The following is a 23,691-nucleotide window of genomic DNA, read 5'->3' as shown; positions in this document are numbered from 1 at the left end:
TTCATATGAGAATAGTTGAGTTGGATGCCTAGTTTATCACTCCTAATATCATACAATTTCCTCAGTACTTGAGTAAGACCCTGATGAAAGAAACAAGTCTGACAACCTTTTCCACCAACTTTATTTTACAAATGTAGTGTTCGATCACTGCTGTATCCAAGGGGATCAAAATGCATTGGAGAAATTAAAAGTAGGCCTTTATATATTAAAATTAATAATAGTCATGAAAACATTCATGAAGTTCACTTGTAAATATCATCCCATACAAATCTATATAATCTCATACAAATCTAGATTTAGATTTAGCCTTCCTCGTTCTACATAGGTTTAAATGAATTAATGATGGTGTTGAAACATACACCTATTCATTCATCTCTTTGTGTCTTATTTTATTCACCATCTATTACATGTGTTATTTGTCATTACTCATCAAAAATATCCCTGTTGCCACATAATAGGCTATATAGAAATATGTTAAATGTTAAGCATTTGGGTGGTCACTGTACATTCCACTAAATACTCACATATAATTTGTTGAAGCCTCAAATTAATGTGTTATAGAAGAGAGCCACAACCCATTAGAATATTCTGATTGTACTAGCTATACAAAATACAATATAATTACACAAAAAAAGGTTACCATGTACAAAATAATGGCAGAAGTGTATGTAATGACTGTTTCAATGGTTATGGCTTGTGGCGATAGTACAGACATTGCTACAGACTTTCTGTGACTTAAATACAAATCTAAAACTAGGTTAGCTGTCCTAATTCCCTGAAAAAAGACACTGTTACTGAACATTCAGGTAGTTACTGTTATACCCTTTTTACCTACCTGTGTTTAAGACATTAATGTAAACACATACATTGTGACATCATGTGTTAAACCTTTGGGTTTTATTGGGTTAGGCTGTGGTATTAGCAAGTGTTTCAATTTGGTCCCAGACCCAGAACTTTTCCCTCCCTAGTCCCTATCAGTATTGTATGACCTTGTGAACGGTGAGTGTAATGATTCAACCCCAACACGTGGAACCAACACAACTTTTGCTAATACCTATGCAATATTTTCAAATAGTCTAGATAGAAGGCTACATCTAGGGAAAGGGACTAGGGATAGGTTTGTAATTGAGCCATTGTCTCGAAACATACTGTAATAAAGCCCTGTATTCAGGCATATTGTCAATGCATTACCAAGGCATGGAGTTGACATGTATCAAGATTAAACAGTGTTAGTTTGAATCCCCATTTTGTGTTCAGATGTAACAAAAACAAACAAAATGTCATGAGAAAGATAGGTATCTAAAAACATGTAAACACTTAAAATCTCACTAAGAAAAATAACACCAACATCATAACTACAAGATAACCATTAATTATAACAACAATTATAATAATCATTAATAATAACATTTGTTGTAATCATGACAATAACCGACACGGACTACCCAGTGAACACCGTCTGACGCCGACGTCCATGGACGTCTAAAAGATGCCATTTTGCTCACTGGGTAAGTTACCATTGTGTATAGGAAGATTGTCAAAATAAAATCTGTATCAACATGTCAGTCATTTTATCTCCTGAATTATGTCAGATTTTTTTCTTCTGTCCAATTTGTAAGCAATATGAGACACTTTGTATACTGTAGATGATATATATATATACAGTTATACTCTCTTAGTCGAATACAAGTCTGTTCATTTTCTTAAGTCCCTTAAGTTTATCAGCCCCGCGCATCACCAGTGACTGAGTGTCCTTTTTTTGTTGAATGTAAACCACTAAGACGTGATACAAAATATGTCTGTCTTTATCTGGTGCAAATATCAGGGGATTGTGCAAAAACGTTTCTGTCTTAGTGTTTCCCTCTTTGAGCTGGGCTGGAAAAAAACTGCTCATGTTTTTTTTACAAGTTTGACTCCAGGTATCTACAGAACATTATTACTCACACGTCAGTGACAATATCAACACCAAAGATTAAGTGAAAGCATTAATATGCTGTATTATATGGTCCAAAGCCACACATGTAGGATAGGATAGCCCTTAATATTAAGCATTATTATTGATATTATGACATTTCTACCTAATAGAGAACGGTTGGAGTGTGTTACTATGAACGGTCCTCTTCTGATGAAGGGCATCCTAGCCACCCAACTCTCTTCTGAGTCTCACCCTCATATCTGACTGCTTCATCATTGGAGTCATCCTACAGTATGTATTATAGTCCACTGCCTTGTTACAGTCAATTCACTAGACACATACACTTTGGCTTGCTCTGAAGCCAATCATTTGTATTGTCCTGTAGAAATGTTGGCTTGTGTCAGTTCTCTAGTGAGAATAATAAAATGGTGATTGTCAGACGTGCTTTCTCTGTGGTATTTTATTTGTATCCCAATGCATGGCTTTGAAGGTCAGTCGTATTATGAAGTGCAACACCTGCATCATACTGTACTTTTTGTGCTCTATGAAAGAAAATACCCTGTAGTTGCAGTAGCTAATCATCCTATTGGTAGGCTGACCAACTCAGAAGTTCCTCGTCAAACATAGTGACTCATGGCTCAATCAGATTTGGTTGTCCTGATGAAGACAGCTGGGTCACAGGGGAGCTCCAGGTAGAAGTTGCACTTAGGCACAGATTTAGGATCAGCTCAACCTCCCCAAATGCTGAGCATAACTATTAGGCGGTGGTGGGATGCAAAACCGATCTCAGATCAGTTACTGGGGGCAACTAGAGAATGTATGGAAGCAATTTTCCCAAGGTCACTCATTCATTCACACAAGAAGCAACTATCGACAGCTCTGTTTTCCTGCGTCAGAATGAGGCGGGTCACTCGTACACCACTCCCTGGATTCAAAACCCTACGTCATCCGACATTCCACATCATAGGTCATGAAGATCATCAGTTCAATGCTCCATGAGGAAAATAGCATCCTTTGATACAAGTGTATCCTGTTTTTCTATGTAACACTGAAGTACACAGTCTGGCCGTACACCACCCTTCTCTCTCTCATACTAGATATATTATCTTGGTCCCTCCTTTCTAATATGGCTCAAAAGTTTCTTTATTCTGTAAAACATTTGATATAAAACACAAGGTTATGCATGAACAAACCAGTTTCTTAACTAAGTCCTAGCTATCTAATTTCTCCCACGTTTGTTCTTTTTCAGTTATTCATGGCATCAGTGTATGGCAATATGGCACATTTAGATATGAAATATGGCTGATGTATCACATATATAAAAATGGCAGGATAATTCCGTTCCTCTACCATTTTGACCTCTAAGCAAGTCCTTCATCTCCCTATATGTACAGATTGATTCACCATATTTCCTTCTCTACCCTTCCTATTCTCATATGTCTACTCTCTTCATGAAGACCACACACACAGTAGGTAGAATTTGCCCTAACCACCGATACAGAGTCAGATATTTTTTCATCCCCCTAATGGTTAAGGGTGGGTTTAGGGGTGAGATAATCTGATCCTAAATCTGCAGTTGATGGCAATTTCTACCTGGTGCCCCTCACACTGTCACCTCATTCTTACTGCCTGTCCTGATGCCCTGACTGCCTCCCCCTCCTCCTCCACTTCCTCCTCCTCTACTTCCTCCTCCCGCTCCTCCGTCGCCCCCTCCTGGTATAAAGTGTAACTGCTCGATAGTGTTCTGCCTCTTGGCAGCGAAAGCCATCCTCTTGGCGCTGTGGCCCCCTAGCGTCCCTGTTCCCATGACAACCCCCGCCCCGGGCATCTCGCTACCACCCCAGCCCCCCATGCCTCCCCCCATGCCTCCGCTCATATGCCCCGTCATGCCCTGGCTTCTCTCCTGCTCCCTCCCTGAGGTGGGGTGAGAGTTCATCTTGATCATGTGGTGGCGGTCCAGGGAGGGCGTGGCACATACATTCTGCTGGGACTGGGCTTTCTGCTGAGGGGTGAGACCACCCCGGGGGAGAGTGGGGACCATGCCTCCCCCGCCTCCATGGGCGTATGGATCCTGCACACCCACTCCCATCCCTCCGACCCCTCTACCCATGCTTTCCTCCAGGTGATCTGGGGACATGAGTAGGCGATCCTGGGGACGCTCCTGGGCCCAATCCTTGGGCTTCCTTGTCAGGGTCTGGTTGTTGGACTGAGGCCGCTCCTGGGGTCGGTCCTTGGGCTTCCTTGTCAGGGTCTGGGTGTTGGACTGAGGCCGCTCCTGGGGTCGATCCTGGGGCTTCCGTGTCAGGGTCTGGGTGTTGGACTGAGGCCGCTCCTGGGGTCGATCCTGGGGCTTCCTTGTCAGGGTCTGGGTGTTGGAGTTCTTAGTAGCAGCAGCCATGGCTTTGTAGTACTGGTGCTGCTGGTTCTTGGACATCCTGGAGAGGGTCCCAGTGTTCCCGGGGACGTCCCCCATGTTGAGCAGCTGGTCCTGCGACATGACCTTCCTGGCAGGCTTGGACAAGGTGTCGTAGTTGGGGTTGTAGTGCTGCTCGGTTGGGTCCAGGGGGTAGGGGTTGACCGTGGGTGAGACGGGGGGTAGGCCGGTGGGTTGGATCCAGGGTCGGGGGGCGTGGCGGGGGAGGGTGCCCCTCCCACCCATGGTGTTGTAGTCTCCGCCACAGGGGATGTGGTGACTGGAGGACTGGAGAGCAGGCTGGGCCGTGTGGGGACGCCTCTTGGTGGTGCAGTAGCCCGATGAATATTCATCAAGACCACTCTTTTCTGGAATCAAAAGAGGAATAGTGAAACATAAGTCATAGAGCTATTGTTTTCTGTGTAACGGGGTCTATCTCTATGTTGTACGTGGTACACTACTCACCCAGGCGTTTGAGCGAGGAGTATCTGTTGAGCTCTGGCTTGGTGGCGTTATCGTAGGATGGGGGGAGCTGTGCCAGGTTGTGGAGGGAGTGGTGGAAGGAGGGCTGCCCTTTAGTATTGTTGTGTTTGCTGGACAGAAGAGTGCCTCCTGCCGCCAGCTGGGCGTTGTTCATACGGGGGGCGTGTTCTGAGGGGTCAAAGACAGCTATGTTATGGTGTGTTTGTTTCTTAATTGTTGTTTTTTGGACAGCCTTTATCTAACCAGGTTGGTATCATTGACATCTAAGACATTATTGTGAATAACTGTAAAACATGGAAGGGCACCAGATGCATACATTACAGTATGTCACTGGAACCAACCATTTACACCACCAGTTGACTTACCGATGGTAGCAGTGTGATTGGGACTGGTTCCTGAATGGATAAAATTGTGTTGAATATTCCCCACTGCAAAACAAACAAACCGTCATCAGCAGTGGAGCAACAGTGTATACATAATGTAGATGTGTGTGTGTTCGTGAGTGAGACAGCAGAGGGAAACACTGTATGATGTGTTCAGTTGTGGATGTTATCAGGAGATTTCTAGCTTCATGGTTTATTAACCACATTAGGATCAAGGCATCCATCCTCTTTTACATTACCTGGGCCAATTCCCCTTTACACGCTCACTCACTTATCATTTATTGAGCCTGTGGGAATCGACCAGGATATTTCACTGTGTTTCACATAACTGTCCCTCTTCGAAAACTTCCAAGTTCCTCGACGTACACATCTCAGATGAGATGAAATGGTCAAACCACACGGACACCGCGGTAAAGAAGGCACGACAGCGATTCTTCTACCTCAGGAGGCTGAATGAACTTGTCCTGTCTCCGAGGGCCCTCACAGTGTTTTACAGGAGCACCATCGAGAGACTACTGTCGGTCTGCATCGCATCCTGGAACGGCAACTCCACCGCCGCTGACTGCAAGGCTCTACAGAGGGTGGTACGCTCAGCCAAACGAGCCATTAGGTGCTCACTGCCTGCCCTCCAGGACACCTACAACACCAGGCGTCGCAGGAACCCAAGCCATCATGGCCTGTTCTCCATGCTTCCATCACTCAGACGCTGGCAGTATAGGAGTATCATGGCAAAAACTGTCAGACTGGCCAATAGGTTCTACCGCCAACCATCAGGCTGCTGAATAGCCACTAGGCAGCTACCTACTCCCTCCCCCTTGCTTTTCCCCCTATGGATATTCTACCCCCTCCCAATAGCACTTACCCTGCCCCTCCCCCCAATATACATTATCATTGCTACAGTTGTAATATTATTTTTATTATTGTCTCATTCACTTCTCTTTTTTTGACCTGCGCTGTTGGAGTTCGGATCATAAGTATTTCACTGTGCCCTGCGATTACATCTGCAACACCGTGCATGTGACTAATAACCTCATCTAATCTAATCCATTTTACTCCTTCCCCTTTCTTACAAGACAGTTTGAAATAAGCCTAAAGCCCAACAACAGCACAAAACAGGAGAAACGACTTTGAAACAGAAGTGTACTATGTGAGCTTGTCCTCATTTCCCTTTTTCATTTCAAAAACATGTTTCCTGTTTGTTCCAACTGAATGCTCCCCTGGCCACTCACGTCTGTTGTCCTTGCTGGGCAGGCCAGGGGCGTAGAGGTTTTTGGGAGGTCTGCCCAGCGTACCCTGTCCTTCCCCTGAACCACACAGAGCCACGCTGTTGTTCCTCTCATCCTGCTGCACTGGACTGGACTGGTGACGCAACATGTCCACCAGCGCTCTGAGGAGAAACCAAAAAGATCATGTCAAAAATGTAAACGTATAAGTTGGTGTAAAATGTGTTTTATTGCCTGGAGTAATAACAGTTCCCCCCCTGGCATTAACGATATCATATCTTGTCTGATCTTATGAATGAAACATGCTATAAACATGTTATAACCACATTATGAAATTATTAAAGAATCTGTGTTTATCTGTCTGTCTGACTGTCCATCTGTCTATCTGTCTGTGTGACTGTCTGTCTGTCTTACGCTCTGTCTGTTCATCTGTCTGGTCTGGGACTGATTGACCCCTCCCCTTACCTGGGCATGTTGATCTCTCCGTTGTTGGCCTGCTGCGACACCTTGTTGAACATTATCTTAATCCCCACGGCAACCGCTACCATAAACACAATGACACCTCCAATCACAAATCCTGTGTTGTGGCTCAGAGGCTGCAGAGGGTCCAGTTCCGGCTCATCATCATCCAGGAGTATGGCGTTTGGTGGCTGGGTCTTGGCCCAATCCGGGGAGTCGTAGTTGGTACAGCTGCTCTGCTCCAAACGACGAGTGGGGTCGGGGCAGCAAAAGCGGTAGTGGCAGCTGCCACAGCAGTAGATGAAGCTGTCTTTGGAGCAGTTGAAGGTGTTGTCCAACTGGCCCATGACGTCATAGTAACCATGGCACACGTCCACGTCCACCAGTCTGCGGGGAGGAGGAGCCACCTGGGCCGCGCCCAACGGAGGAGCCAGGGCTCCCGCTGCCGCAGACGTCACGTTCTTGGGGAACATGATCTGGGCCAGGGGCCGGGGAGGGGCCTCCAGAACCCCAGGGGATTCTGGAAGTTTCTCTGGAGCTTTGGGCCTGCCCCGGAGGGCAGCGGGGCGATTGGCATGGATGGCCAGGAGGAGGAGAGGGGGGCTGGGGGCGGACTGAGGGGGGGTCGGTGGAGCCCCCCTGGCGAGGCCGGGGGTCGGTATGTAGGGGAGTGGGAGTGGGAGAGGGGGAGCTGTCCTCAGCTGTGGTAAGTGGGGCAGCAAGGAGAGAGAGGAGGGAGACGGCGAAGACTTGGAGATTGGTGGTGGGCGTCATCTTTACATGACTAAGAGCTCTCTTTTCTGTTGTCGACTCAACGCTGTTACAATGCTGTCCTTTTTTTCTGAATTAAACCACTAAAACACTATTTGAAACATTTAGGTAGCAGGTATGAGTTGTTTGGTACTCATAGTTTCAAAATATCTTAATTTAATAATGAGTATGTCTGATGAACTTTGTGAATGAATTCTAGATACGCTTTAAGAGATGGAAGTCACGAGTGTCAACCAGTTGTAAGTGTTAACCATTGGTGACAGAGGTATTTACATGGCTTTCATTCTGTTACTATTATCTTCAACATCTGTGATAATATTCTGCATCCCATTACAGTAAAATCAGATCTGTATAAGCCTCACAGAGTAAACGAGGGTAAATTGAACATGATGATCTTGATCAAACCAAGATCGTCTATTTCTTCTCCTAGTTCTACAATCTATCTACCATACAAAACCTAGCTATGAATCATGTGAAGTTAGTTTGAGGTTATAACATTCACATGAAAAAATACAAAAATAGATGGAATCTCCTTGGATGAAAGGTCAAACAGAGGGTTTTTACCTTCACCATGACGTATTCCTGAACACGTTGTGCTTTGTTTTGCTGAAGACAAGAAGTAAGCTTCCTCAATGAGTTATGGCAATGTTATACATTTCCTTTCGGTTATGGCACTTGTAAAATAATATGTCACAAAATGACACATAGGCCTGTGTTTTAAGGGCAACAGTCCTCTGTAAACATTGTTCCTAAAATGTAAACAGTTAATGATTCAATCATGTCGTTTTGGCGCTGGATACATTCCAAGTTTGCACTTAGAATCAACCTGTAAACTAATATTCTCTGAAAAAGTAGAAAAATCTCTACATATAAATATCTAAATGTTTCAGTATTATGCTAAATAAAAGATTTTTACTAAATAAATCTTGTGCTAAATAAATCTAAATCATTTGTGTTCCTGTGCTTTTAGATGTTGCAGACCATTTGACTGGCAGTTGGAGAGGTTGTGGTTCTTAACGGGTCAGGGCACTGAATGGCTGTGGCGTAGTGGTTCTTAACGGGTCAGGGCACTGAATGGCTGTGGCGTAGTGGTTCTTAACGGGTCAGGGCACTGAATGGCTGTGGCGTAGTGTAAACATTACTGTGTGACTGTAAAGCAGGACATTGCCCTTCCAGGCATATAAACATCACAGGTCACTAACTACATAATGCATTGGCCACTTATTTACTTAAATGTTTTATGGTCTTATCTAAAATGCATAGGCACTTACTGTTCCTCTGATTGGGCTGAAGGCTACAGAGCCAGTGCCCTACATTAAGGACAGAGGACAGTGAATACCACAAATGAGGAGAAAATATAAAACGGTACGACAAATCGTATTATATCAAATAGACAGCTGAAAAGGCCATTTTCATTTTAGCTAGTAGCTGGGTGTGTACCTCTGTTTTTAGATGTACAAACTTAGTATGTATGGTCTAGTATAGAATTTACAAGGAAAAGAGCTTGAGGTTTAGATGTACAAACTTAGTATGTATGGTCTAGTATAGAATTTACAAGGAAAAGAGCTTGAGGTTTAGAAGTAACTCTACAGATTGAATTCAGTTGTGTCTCATTATGATGGTTGAGGACTGAATAGCACATTGTAGTTCACATGTGTCATTCCTTCAATAACTCTGATTATTCCTCATTTGGTCCTAAAACTGAAAGAAAAGCATTTTTGGAGAGAAATATGTAAATGTGTGGAGTTATTGTGTCTGAGGTTACAGGTGATAATAGACAGAGACAGCTCCGTCTCCCACACAAATTATAATTACATACAATTATCAAAACAGTTCTTATCTGTCGCTGAGCATGTAGGCATGGATAGGGGAGGCGGGAGGGGGCTGCTGAAATCACTGATGGCTCTACTTGTTTCAATACATGTGAATAAAAACAATGGAGAATACAACCAGCAGTTCTCACTGTTGTTCCAAGTTTTTATAAAGAACACTTCTGTTCCCTGAAAGTTCTGCTTGATTTCCTGGATTGTCTTCAGATTTGGATAAAGGGGATCAGGCCTGGAATGTCTTCACAGATTTGTGGATCCTGTATGGAACACAGAAAGAATCGATTAGGAGAGTGGACTTCAAGCCCCCCCCCCACACACACACAAACACACTCACACACACTCCCTCCCTCGTATTCTAACACACACCACAGCAACACACAGACAACACACTCCGTAAGACACTCATGATTTGCTATGAATAAATTGGAATAGAACTTGTCAAGAAGTGTGCACCATGCATACTGTATGCACCTGAATTTGTGTACTGTTGTGTGTGTATGTGTGTGTGTGTGTGTGTGTGTGTGTGTGTGTGTGTGTGTGTGTGTGTGTGTGTGTGTGTGTGTGTGTGTGTGTGTGTGTGTGTGTGTGTGTGTGTGTGTGTGTGTGTGTGTGTGTGTAGGGCAGCCAGCCATATGCACCTGAATTTGTGTGCTGTTATGCATGTGTGAGATAGCTGGCCCTCACATTGATGAGACAGAGATAGTGATATCGTAATAAATAGTGTAGTTTTTTTTTTTAACTTGCAGACATCCCAGCAGTCCCACTCACACACAGAACACCATCCTCCATTTAAACAAACTGAAGCGCATCAGGCAGCAGGCCACAGGTGTGTGCAAGTGCAATCAGCTAATTAACAAAGCTTGAACGCAGTCAGCTCACACAATTAAAGGGGCATGCCACTCATTCTAACGTTCAAACCAACAGGTAAAGGTTGAAATGATGAATAAAGATCAATTAACTGGAAGGATGTGATAATTCATTGACAGTTTAGGATCCTATATAAATAAATACACAATAAATCCATACATACAAAGCTACTCCTTCACGGTGTGTGTGCATGTAGGTATGCTAGGTGCATGTAGGTATGCTAGGTGCATGTAGGTATGCTAGGTGCATGTAGGTATGCTAGGTGCATGTAGGTATGCTAGGTGCATGTAGGTATGCTAGGTGCATGTAGGTATGCTAGGTGCATGTAGGTATGCTAGGTGTGTCTGTGTTAGTGTGTCTGCCTTTTGCAGGAGCATCAGCTCCTGAAAAGCAGATGAGAGAGGGAGAGAAAGAAAGAGTGAAACAGAGAGACAGAGCAGGGGGATAAATGTAGGGTCGGGATTTAAATGAGCAGAGAGAGTTGGTGGGGAGCAGGAAGAGCCAGAGGTATAGACGCAGAGACGGTCGTGAGTGGGAGGGCGGTGTGTGGGTGGCACAGAATCAAGTACATTTCTCCCAGCACTTACCAATATAACACCGCACAGCACAGCACATCACAGTTAGACAGACCCACAAATGCACAACCCAAACAACATAACAAGATAGGGTGACACAACAAGCATGAAATATGATGGAAGAGAGTGGTTTGGATGTCCTTTCACTTGCATCTGCAAGATCTGATATCTGCACAATGTACACTGTTAATGCTGTTGTTGAAGTGGCAGCATGTATGTCAGTCAGAGAGATAGTGTGTGTGTGTGTGTGTGTGTGTGTGTGTGTGTGTGTGTGTGTGTGTGTGTGTGTGTGTGTGTGTGTGTGTGTGTGTGTGTGTGTGTGTGTGTGTGTGTGTGTGTGTGTGTGTGTGTGTGTGTGTGTGACTGCGGTACACTACAGGCATTCTGAACCTTTCTGTAGTCTCTCCCTCTCTCCTTTCATTCTTCTCGCTCTCTCCTGTCTCCCATCTCCCTCGTTCTCCCTTTCTCTCTCTTTCTCAGATTTGGTGCGTGGGTTGAGGCAGCTAACTCTCTTAGAATAGCACTGCAGCTCTGTCTGTGTGTAAGAGAGAGAGCTAGATGGAGAGAGAGACAGAAAATGAGGTATAGTCCAATCTACACCTATTAGCCAATTCTGAAACTTCTACCTCCATCATCACTGGTTGTCCATGATACCATAATCTCTTTCAATTCATCCTCTATCCATACATTGTTCTATCTCCATCACCACATTCCTTATCATTTCAACTAACAACATCTATTCTCATGAAAAGGCATCCCAACCTGCATTTTCCAGCAGGATATACTAATCCAAAAGACTTGTCACGACTAAAGACGCAAATTACAGTGAAACATCATGCAGTTATAATTCCTGTAATGTATCACCAGTATCCACACCAGTATCCACACACACCAGTATCCACACACCTACAAGTAAAAATGTAAAAATGACATATGCTGTAACATAAGAAATTATATATCTCTATAGTTATATCTCTGCAGTTACCACTATATACTGTAAGTTAGTCTCTATAGTTATATCTGTATAGTTACCACTATATGCGGTAACATCAGAAGTTAGACATCTCTATAGATATATCTCAATAATTACAACTATATGATGTAACGTCAGAAGTTAGCTGTCTCTATTTTTATATCTCTGCAGTTACCACTATATACTGTAAGTTAGTCTCTATAGTTATATCTGTATAGTTACCACTATATGCTGTAACATCAGAAGTTAGATATCTCTATAGATATATCTCTATAGGTACCACTATATACTGTAGCATCAGAATTTAGATGTTTCTACAGATATATCTCTATAGTTACCACTATATACTGAAAGTTAGTCTCTATAGTTATATCTCTATACTTAACACTATACACTGTAACATCGTAAGTTAGATATCTCTATAGTTGTATCTCTATAGTTACCACTATATACTGTAACATCAGAAGTTAGATATCTCTATAGTTATATCTCTATAGTTACCACAATATCCTGTAACATCAGAAGTTAGATATCTCTATAGTTATATCTCTATTGTTACCACTATATGCTGTAACATTGTAAGTCAGATATCTCTATAGTTACCACTATATACTGTAAATTAGTCTCTATAGTTACATCTCTATAGTTACCACTATATGCTATTACATCGTAAATCAGACGTCTCTATAGGTTTATCTCTATAGTTACCACTATATACTGTAAGTTAGTCTCCATAGTTATTTCTCTATAGTTATCACTATATGCTGTAACATCAGAAGCTAGATATCTCTATAGTTATATCTATATAGTTACCACTATATACTGTAACATCCTAAGTTAGGTATCTCTGTAGTTATATCTCTATAGTTACCACTATATGCTGTAACATCAGAAGCTAGATATCTCTATAGTTATATCTCTATAGTTACCACTATATGCTGTAACATCAGAAGCTAGATATCTCTATAGTTATATCTCTATAGTTACCACAATATCCTGTAACATCAGAAGCTAGATATCTCTATAGTTATATCTCTATAGTTACCACTATATGCTGTAACATCAGAAGTTAGATGTCTCTATAGTTATATCTCTATAGTTACCACTATATACTGTAACATCCTAAGTTAAATGTTACTATAGTTACCACTATATGCAGTAACATCAGAAGTTAGGTATCTCTACAGTAACCACTATATGAGTTAACATCGTTAGATGTCTCTATAGTTATATCTCTATGGTTACCACTATATGAGTTAACATCGTTAGATGTCTCTATAGTTATATCTCTATAGTTACCACTATATGAGTTAACATCAGACGTTAGATGTCTCTATAGTTATATCTTTATAGTTACCACTATATGCTGTAAGTTAGTCTCTATAGTTATATCTGTTCAGTTACTACTATATACTGTAACATCTTAAGTTATATATCTCTATAGTTATATCTCTATAGTTATATCTCTATAGTTATATCTCTATAGTTACCACTATATGCTGTAACATCAGACGTTAGATGTCTCTATAGTTATATCTCTATAGTTACCACTATATACTGTAAGTTAGTCTCTATAGTTATATCTGTATAGTTACTCCTATATACTGTAAGATCTTAAGTTATATATCTCTATAGTTATATCTCTATAGTTGTATCTATATAGTTGCCACTATATACTGTAAGTTAGTCTCTATAGTTATATCTGTTCAGATACTACTATATACTGTAACATCTTAAGTTATATATCTCTATAGTTATATCTCTATAGTTATATCTCTATAGTTGCCACTACATACTGTAAGTTAGTCTCTATAGTTATATCTGTTCAGTTACTACTATATACTGTAACATCTTAAGTTAGATATCTCTACAGTTATATCTCTATAGTTACCACTATATACTGTAAGTTAGTCTCTATAGTTATATCTGTATAGTTACTCCTATATACTGTAAGATCTTAAGTTAGATATCTCTATAGTTATATCTCTATAGTTACCACTATATACTGTAACATCTTAAGTTAGATATCGCTATAGTTATATCTCTATAGTTACCACTATATACTGTAAGTTAGACTCTATAGTTATATCTCTATAGTTACCACTATATACTGTAACATCTTAAGTTAGATATCGCTATAGTTATATCTCTATAGTTACCACTATATACTGTAAGTTAGACTCTATAGTTATATCTCTATAGTTACCACTATATACTGTAACATCAGAAGTTAGATATCTCTATAGTTATATCTCTATAGTTACCACTATATGCTGTAACATCCTAAGTTAGATATCGCTATAGTTATATCTCTATAGTTACCACTATATACTGTAACATCCTAAGTTAGATGTTACTATAGTTACCACTATATGCTGTAACATCCTAAGTTAGATGTACTATACTTATATCTCTATAGTTACCACTATATGCTGTAACATCCTAAGTTAGATGTACTATACTTATATCTCTATAGTTACCACTATATGCAGTAACATCAGAAGTTAGGTGTCTCTATAGTTATATCTTTATAGTTACCACTATATACTGTAGCATCGCAAGTTAGATATCTCTATAGTTATATCTCTATAGTTACCACTATATGCAGTAACATCAGAAGTTAGGTGTCTCTATAGTTATATCTTTATAGTTACCACTATATACTGTAGCATCGCAAGTTAGATATCTCTATAGTTATATCTATATAGTTACCACTATATACTGTAACATCCTAAGTTAGGTATCTCTGTAGTTATATCTCTATAGTTACCACTATATGCTGTAACATCAGAAGCTAGATATCTCTATAGTTATATCTCTATAGGTACCACTATATGCTGTAACATCAGAAGTTAGATATCTCTATAGTTATATCTCTATAGTTACCACAATATCCTGTAACATCAGAAGCTAGATATCTCTATAGTTATATCTCTATAGTTACCACTATATGCTGTAACATCAGAAGTTAGATGTCTCTATAGTTATATCTCTATAGTTACCACTATATACTGTAACATCCTAAGTTAAATGTTACTATAGTTACCACTATATGCAGTAACATCAGAAGTTAGGTATCTCTACAGTAACCACTATATGAGTTAACATCGTTAGATGTCTCTATAGTTATATCTCTATGGTTACCACTATATGCGTTAACATCGTTAGATGTCTCTATAGTTATATCTCTATAGTTACCACTATATGAGTTAACATCAGACGTTAGATGTCTCTATAGTTATATCTTTATAGTTACCACTATATGCTGTAAGTTAGTCTCTATAGTTATATCTGTTCAGTTACTACTATATACTGTAACATCTTAAGTTATATATCTCTATAGTTATATCTCTATAGTTATATCTCTATAGTTACCACTATATGCTGTAACATCAGACGTTAGATGTCTCTATAGTTATATCTCTATAGTTACCACTATATACTGTAAGTTAGTCTCTATAGTTATATCTGTTTAGTTACTCCTATATACTGTAACATCTTAAGTTATATATCTCTATAGTTATATCTCTATAGTTGTATCTCTATAGTTGCCACTATATACTGTAAGTTAGTCTCTATAGTTATATCTGTTCAGATACTACTATATACTGTAACATCTTAAGTTAGATATCTCTATAGTTATATCTCTATAGTTATATCTCTATAGTTGCCACTACATACTGTAAGTTAGTCTCTATAGTTATATCTGTTCAGTTACCACTATATACTGTAACATCTTAAGTTAGATATCTCTACAGTTATATCTCTATAGTTACCACTATATACTGTAAGTTAGTCTCTATAGTTATATCTGTATAGTTACTCCTATATACTGTAAGATCTTAAGTTAGATATCTCTATAGTTATATCTCTATAGTTACCACTATATACTGTAACATCTTAAGTTAGATATCGCTATAGTTATATCTCTATAGTTACCACTATATACTGTAAGTTAGACTCTATAGTTATATCTCTATAGTTACCACTATATACTGTAACATCTTAAGTTAGATATCGCTATAGTTATATCTCTATAGTTACCACTATATACTGTAAGTTAGACTCTATAGTTATATCTCTATAGTTACCACTATATACTGTAACATCAGAAGTTAGATATCTCTATAGTTATATCTCTATAGTTACCACTATATGCTGTAACATCCTAAGTTAGATATCGCTATAGTTATATCTCTATAGTTACCACTATATACTGTAACATCCTAAGTTAGATGTTACTATAGTTACCACTATATGCTGTAACATCCTAAGTTAGATGTACTATACTTATATCTCTATAGTTACCACTATATGCTGTAACATCCTAAGTTAGATGTACTATACTTATATCTCTATAGTTACCACTATATGCAGTAACATCAGAAGTTAGGTGTCTCTATAGTTATATCTTTATAGTTACCACTATATACTGTAGCATCGCAAGTTAGATATCTCTATAGTTATATCTCTATAGTTACCACTATATGCAGTAACATCAGAAGTTAGGTGTCTCTATAGTTATATCTTTATAGTTACCACTATATACTGTAGCATCGCAAGTTAGATATCTCTATAGTTATATCTATATAGTTACCACTATATACTGTAACATCCTAAGTTAGGTATCTCTGTAGTTATATCTCTATAGTTACCACTATATGCTGTAACATCAGAAGCTAGATATCTCTATAGTTATATCTCTATAGGTACCACTATATGCTGTAACATCAGAAGTTAGATATCTCTATAGTTATATCTCTATAGTTACCACAATATCCTGTAACATCAGAAGCTAGATATCTCTATAGTTATATCTCTATAGTTACCACTATATGCTGTAACATCAGAAGTTAGATGTCTCTATAGTTATATCTCTATAGTTACCACTATATACTGTAACATCCTAAGTTAAATGTTACTATAGTTACCACTATATGCAGTAACATCAGAAGTTAGGTATCTCTACAGTAACCACTATATGAGTTAACATCGTTAGATGTCTCTATAGTTATATCTCTATGGTTACCACTATATGCGTTAACATCGTTAGATGTCTCTATAGTTATATCTCTATAGTTACCACTATATGAGTTAACATCAGACGTTAGATGTCTCTATAGTTATATCTTTATAGTTACCACTATATGCTGTAAGTTAGTCTCTATAGTTGTATCTGTTCAGTTACTACTATATACTGTAACATCTTAAGTTATATATCTCTATAGTTATATCTCTATAGTTATATCTCTATAGTTACCACTATATGCTGTAACATCAGACGTTAGATGTCTCTATAGTTATATCTCTATAGTTACCACTATATACTGTAAGTTAGTCTCTATAGTTATATCTGTTCAGTTACTACTATATACTGTAACATCTTAAGTTATATATGTCTATAGTTATATCTCTATAGTTATATCTCTATAGTTGCCACTATATACTGTAAGTTAGTCTCTATAGTTATATCTGTTCAGTTACTACTATATACTGTAACATCTTAAGTTAGATATCGCTATAGTTATATCTCTATAGTTACCACTATATACTGTAAGTTAGACTCTATAGTTATATCTCTATAGTTACCACTATATACTGTAACATCAGAAGTTAGATATCTCTATAGTTATATCTCTATAGTTACCACTATATGCTGTAACATCCTAAGTTAGATATCGCTATAGTTATATCTCTATAGTTACCACTATATACTGTAACATCCTAAGTTAGATGTTACTATAGTTACCACTATATGTTGTAACATCCTAAGTTAGATGTACTATACTTATATCTCTATAGTTACCACTATATGCAGTAACATCAGAAGTTAGGTGTCTCTATAGTTATATCTTTATAGTTACCACTATATACTGTAGCATCGCAAGTTAGATATCTCTATAGTTATATCTCTATAGTTACCACTATATGCAGTAACATCAGAAGTTAGGTGTCTCTATAGTTATATCTTTATAGTTACCACTATATACTGTAGCATCGCAAGTTAGATATCTCTATAGTTATATCTCTATAGTTACCACTATATACTGTGACATCAGAAGTTAGATGTCTCTACAGTTATATCTCTATAGTTACAACTATATACTGTAGCATCGCAAGTTAGATGTCTCTATAGTTACATATCTATAGTTACCACTATATATTGAAAGTTAGTCTCTATATTTATATTTCTATACTTACCACTACATATTGTAAAATCGTAAGTTAGATATCTCTATAGTTACATCTCTATAGTTACCACTATATACTGTAACATCAGAAGTTAGATGTCTCTACAGTTATATCTCTATAGTTACCACTATATACTGTAACATCAGAAGTTAGATGTCTCTACAGTTATATCTCTATAGTTACCACTATATGCTGTAACATTAGAAGTTAGATATCTCTATAGATACATCTTTGTAGTTACTACAAAATACTGTAACATCGTAAGTTAGATATCTCTATAGTTATATCTGTATAGTTACCACTATATGCTGAAACACCATAAGTTAGATATCTCTATAGTTAAATCTCTATATTTACCACTATATACTGTAAGTTAGTCTCTATAGTTATATCTGTATAGTTACCGCTATATGCTATAACGTCGTAAGTTAGATATCTCCATAGTTGTATCTCAATAGTTACCACAATATCCTGTAACATCGTAACTTAGATATCTCTATAGGTATATCTCTATAGTTACCACTATATGCTGTAACATCAGAAGTTAGATGTCTCTGTAGTTATATCTCTATAGTTACCACTATATGCTGTAACATCCTAAGGTAGATGTCTCTATTGTTACCGCATAATGATGTTAGATCAGAAGTAAGATATCTCTATAGTTACCACTATATGCTGTAACATCAGAAGAAGATATCGCTATAGTTATATCTCTATAGTTACCACTATATACTGTAAGTTAGTCACTATAGTTATAACTCTATAGTTACCACTATATACTGTAAATTAGTCACTATAGTTATAACTCTATAGTTACCACTATATGCTGTAACATAGTAAATTAGATATCTCTATAGTTATAACTCTATAGTTACCACTATATACTGTAACATCAGACGTTAGATGTCTCTATAGTTATATCTCTATAGTTACCACTATATACTGTAAGTTAGTCACTATAGTTATAACTCTATAGTTACCACTATATACTGTAAATTAGTCACTATAGTTATAACTCTATAGTTACCACTATATGCTGTAACATAGTAAATTAGATATCTCTATAGTTATAACTCTATAGTTACCACTATATACTGTAAGTTAGTCTCTATAGTTATATCTTTATAGTTACCACTATATACTGTAAGTTAGTCTCTATAGTTGTATCTCTATAGTTACCACTATATACTGTAAGTTAGTCTATATAGTTATATCTCTATAGTTACCACTATATACTGTAACATCTTAAGTTAGATATCGCTATAGTTGTATCTCTACAGTTACCACTATATACTGTAAGTTAGTCTCTATAGTTGTATCTCTACAGTTACCACTATATACTGTAAATTAGTCACTATAGTTATAACTCTATAGTTACCACTATATGCTGTAACATAGTAAATTAGATATCTCTATAGTTATAACTCTATAGTTACCACTATATACTGTAAGTTAGTCTCTATAGTTGTATCTCTACAGTTACCACTATATACTGTAAGTTAGTCTCTATAGTTATATCTCTATAGTTACCACTATATACTGTAACATCAGAAGTTAGATGTCTCTACAGTTATATCTCTATAGTTACAACTATATACTGTAACATCAGAAGTTAGATATCTCTATAGTTACCACTATATGCTGTAACATTAGAAGTTAGATATCTCTATAGATACATCTTTGTAGTTACTACAAAATACTGTAACATCGTAAGTTAGATATCTCTATAGTTATATCTGTATAGTTACCACTATATGCTGAAACACCGTAAGTTAGATATCTCTATAGTTAAATCTCTATATTTACCACTATATACTGTAAGTTAGTCTCTATAGTTGTATCTCTACAGTTACCACTATATACTGTAAGTTAGTCTCTATAGTTATATCTCTATACTTACCACTATATACTGTAACATCTTAAGTTAGATATCTCTATAGTTATATCTCTATAGTTACCACTATACACTGTAACATTAGAAGTTAGATATCTCTATAGTTATATCTCTCTAGTTACTGCTATATACTATATTGTAAGTTAGTCTCTATAGTTATACCTCTATAGTTACCACTATATGCTGTAACATCAGAAGGTAGATGTCTCTGTAGTTATATCTCTATACTTACCACTATATACTGTAACATCCTAAGTTAGATGTCTCTATTGTTATATCTCTATAGTTACCACTATATACTGTAACATCTGAAGTTAGATATCTCTATAGTTATATCTCTATAGTTATATCTATATAGTTACCACTCTACACTGTAACATCGTAAGATAGATATCTCTATAGTTGTATCTCTATAGTTACCACTATATACTGTAAGTTAGTCTCTATAGTTATATCTGTATAGTTACTCCTATATACTGTAACATCTTAAGTTAGATATCTCTAGTTATATCTCTATAGTTGCCACTATATGCTGTAAGTTAGTCTCTATTGTTATATCTGTATAGTTACTACTATACAATCAGTGGCCAGTTTACGAAAATAGTTTGCCACTACAGATTGAGTCACATGGTAGTGGCGTGCTATATAAAGCAAGCATCGAGGCATTCAGTTACTGTTCGATTGAACGCTAGAATGGGCAAAATGAGCGACTTAAGCATGGTATGATCAGTGCCAGGCGCGCGGTTTCGAGTGTCTCAGAAACAGCCGGCCTCCTGGGCTTTTCACTCACGACAGTCTAGGGTTTACCGAGAATGTTGCGACAAACAAAAAGCATCCAGTAAGTGGCAATCCTTTGGCGAAAACAGCTTGTTGATGAGAGGTCGAAGGAGAATGGCAAGAATCGTGCAACAGGCAGGTCACAAACAGGCAAATAACGACACGGTACAACAATGGTGTGCAGAATGGCATCTTGGAATGCACAACTCGTTGGTCCTTGTCACAGATGGGCTATTGCAGCAGACGACCACACTGGGTTCCACTCCTATCAGCTAAAAACAAGAAGAAGAAGAAGCGGCTCCAGTGGGCACGTGATCAACAGCACTGGACAATTGAGGAGCGGAAAAACTTTGGTTGGTCCAACGAATCCCAGTTCCTGTTGCGTCATGCTGATGGCAGAGTCAGGATTTGGCGTAAGCAGCATGAGTCCATGGCCCCATCCTACCTGGACAGGCTGGTAGCGGTGGTGTACTGGTGTGGGGAATGTTTTCCTGGCACACGTTAGGTCCCTTGATACCAATTGAGCAACGTTTCCATGCCCCAAAGAATTCAGGCTGTTCTGGAGGCAAAGGAGGTCCGACACGGTACTAGATGGGTGTACCTTAAACTGGCCACTGAGTTTATACTGTAACATTGTAAGTTAGATTCCTCTCTATAGATGTCTCTCTATAGTTATGTCTCTTCCTGACTAGAAGCATTGCAGTTGCATGAGGAGTGGGGGCAGAGGCTGTCTCACATACATTGTTGCATGCTAAAGGACGGGAGGAAAGGAGGGAGGGAGTGAGAGAATACATGGGACCAAAAAGTGAAGGACAAAACACTCAGTGCTGTGCAGATCAAAATGATGTATCCATGAGTTCCATGTCCACTGAAGGAAGGACATCATGACATGACACTGAACTTATTCAGAACAAACACACAGGACTAATCCTGCATGCCATTGTATCACAGCAACAGCATCTTGCTTATTGATTTATGATACTATGGTGTGAAGAAGATGTAACAAAACTTGTCCATCATGACTCATTGGTTTCAGATTGGTTTGATCCAATCTGGGTGTGGAGAGGAAAATATCTCCAAACCCTGTGAAGAGCAAAATGTTAAATGCAACATTCCTTTCATATTCCATATTGAAAAACAATAGTCTAATATGCACACTGCACAAAAAATGGCTTTAGTTCTGATAAAAGGCCAGCAGAGAAGAAGTAGCCTAGTGCAAACAGACGTAAATCTGAAATGCCCATAGTGAGTTTAACTGCGCAATGAACCTGCTGCTGCTTGTGTACCCATATCTGGCTGTAACCGGTCTGTGTATGAATGGACTTCGCCACATCTATATCTTTTACAGGTTAACAACTTGTAGCTCAGCCACTGCACGCATACATTATTGCATGTAGGTTACGGAGGTATGACTTGCATGTATCATTAAGCGTGCGTGGGTGTAGAAGAACCCGAGTGTGTATACACTGACTGGCTGCGTGTGTGTAGTCTAATCACATATGAAGTATCAATGTATAAAAACTGTGTCAATGTGTATCAGCTGCGTCTTACAAGCGTGTTTATGTGATAGGTTGATTTCTGTGGCGCAGCTTTCAAATCAATATGTTTTGTTGCTGAATCCTATATTTATCCATATTGATAGCAAATCACTTTGTGCCATATCTGGAACCCGAGGTAACGAGAAACACGAGGACAATTTAAACTATTACTGAGCATTTGTTTCATGATGTTCCTGTATCAAAAAAGGTTCATATATTCCCTGTCTTACCTGAGCGTTCTGCCGAATAACAGCCGGGGAGACCGTGCGCACTGGATTGCTGCGATAAATTCGCTCTGGTTAGGCAATAACGACTGTCTTATAAACTGTTGAAGGAAGACTATTGTGACAAATCCTCCTCATTTTGTAGTCGATAAACTGCTGCCCAATGTTGTGTACCAGCATATCCGTCGACAATATGACATATCTGCACTATTTATTTTTAATAGCCTGAGCTAAACTCTTTTAGTTGACTCTATCGATGGAATAAACTATTATTAGAATAGCCTACAAGCTGTGCAATGGCAAGTTTATGGAAATATTGTCTAACTTTTCCTGGTGAAATACATTTTGTAACTAAACGATGTGCATAAATTCCATGTGTTGCACATATAATTGTCTAGTAAAAAAAAATCCGTAGAAGAAAACGCAAATCTAGCTATCCTATGAAACTCACTATAGCGAGCAAGTGCAGCACAATAGGCATATCACACCGTCAAAAGGAAGGTCGACAGATTTTTTTCTTCCTGAATTAAACTACACATTTTTCCTCTGCAAATTTACATTCCATTTATTCCAAGCTGATATAAGAGTTCCGTCAGAAATTCCGACCGACCCTGATCATACAATGCCTATGGGATTGTGCGACTGGTCTCACTAAGGTCCGCAAAGCTCAAGTGCGCTCCCATTGGTCGCTCGAACTGGTGTTGATGAGAGTTCTATCCAGGGCTTTCGGATGCTGAATTCCAACCCATCCATGATGGTCTGTAATTGGCTTAAGGAAGTGATTATGGTTCCAATACGATTGGTTCCAATACCAGAAAGACTGTATACAGAAGACATGAGCTATCCTTTTCAATGATGCACTGCAACTGCTATGCAGAGCCGGATTATGGACCATTGTGGACGGCAAACGTGCCACGGGGCCACCGACTTCCACGGGGCCCCCAAGATAGCATATGAACACGTCATAAGCAATGGCAAAGTGTGTAGAATTGCAGGAAATCAGCTTTAAAACTGCAAAGTTTACTCTCAGCATCACGCCAAAATGTGTAGAATAGCAGGAAATTAGCTTTAAATGTGGACATTTTTCTCTCAGCCTCATGGTCAAATGTGAAGAATAGCATGAGATAAACTATAAACAGCACATTTTTTACTTTGCCCCATGGCAAAATGTGTAT

At 38.6% G+C, this 23,691-nt stretch overlaps 1 protein-coding gene across 3 annotated transcripts; it reads right to left on the bottom strand.

Annotated features, from left to right (window-relative positions):
• Positions 1 to 104: 104 nt before the first annotated feature.
• LOC106605772 (protein shisa-6) lies at positions 105 to 23,157 on the bottom strand. Of its 3 annotated transcripts, XR_006760132.1 has the most exons (7): positions 22,523 to 23,157; positions 6,883 to 9,733; positions 6,424 to 6,581; positions 5,177 to 5,239; positions 4,794 to 4,979; positions 867 to 4,696; positions 105 to 835 (listed from the first exon to the last, which is right to left on the bottom strand). XR_006760132.1 is itself a non-coding variant. In XM_045699803.1 (6 exons), exons 2-6 carry the CDS (start codon positions 7,347 to 7,349, stop codon positions 3,519 to 3,521), a joined length of 2,052 nt encoding a protein of 683 aa, XP_045555759.1. In that variant the 5' UTR covers positions 7,350 to 9,733; positions 22,523 to 23,157; the 3' UTR covers positions 105 to 3,518. The 3 variants fall into 3 exon arrangements, 2 of the variants coding, with proteins under 2 accessions (XP_045555759.1, XP_045555765.1); XM_045699803.1 differs by having other exon boundaries at positions 105 to 4,696; XM_045699809.1 differs by lacking the exon at positions 22,523 to 23,157 and adding an exon at positions 11,309 to 11,627 and having other exon boundaries at positions 105 to 4,696.
• Between the last annotated feature and the right edge of the window lie 534 nt (positions 23,158 to 23,691).

Source organism: Salmo salar, chromosome ssa02 (genome assembly GCF_905237065.1).
Source record: "Salmo salar chromosome ssa02, Ssal_v3.1, whole genome shotgun sequence".
NCBI lineage: Eukaryota > Metazoa > Chordata > Actinopteri > Salmoniformes > Salmonidae > Salmo > Salmo salar.
The sequence above is the reverse complement of the archived record's forward strand: the minus strand, read 5'-3'. Positions and strand labels throughout refer to the sequence as shown.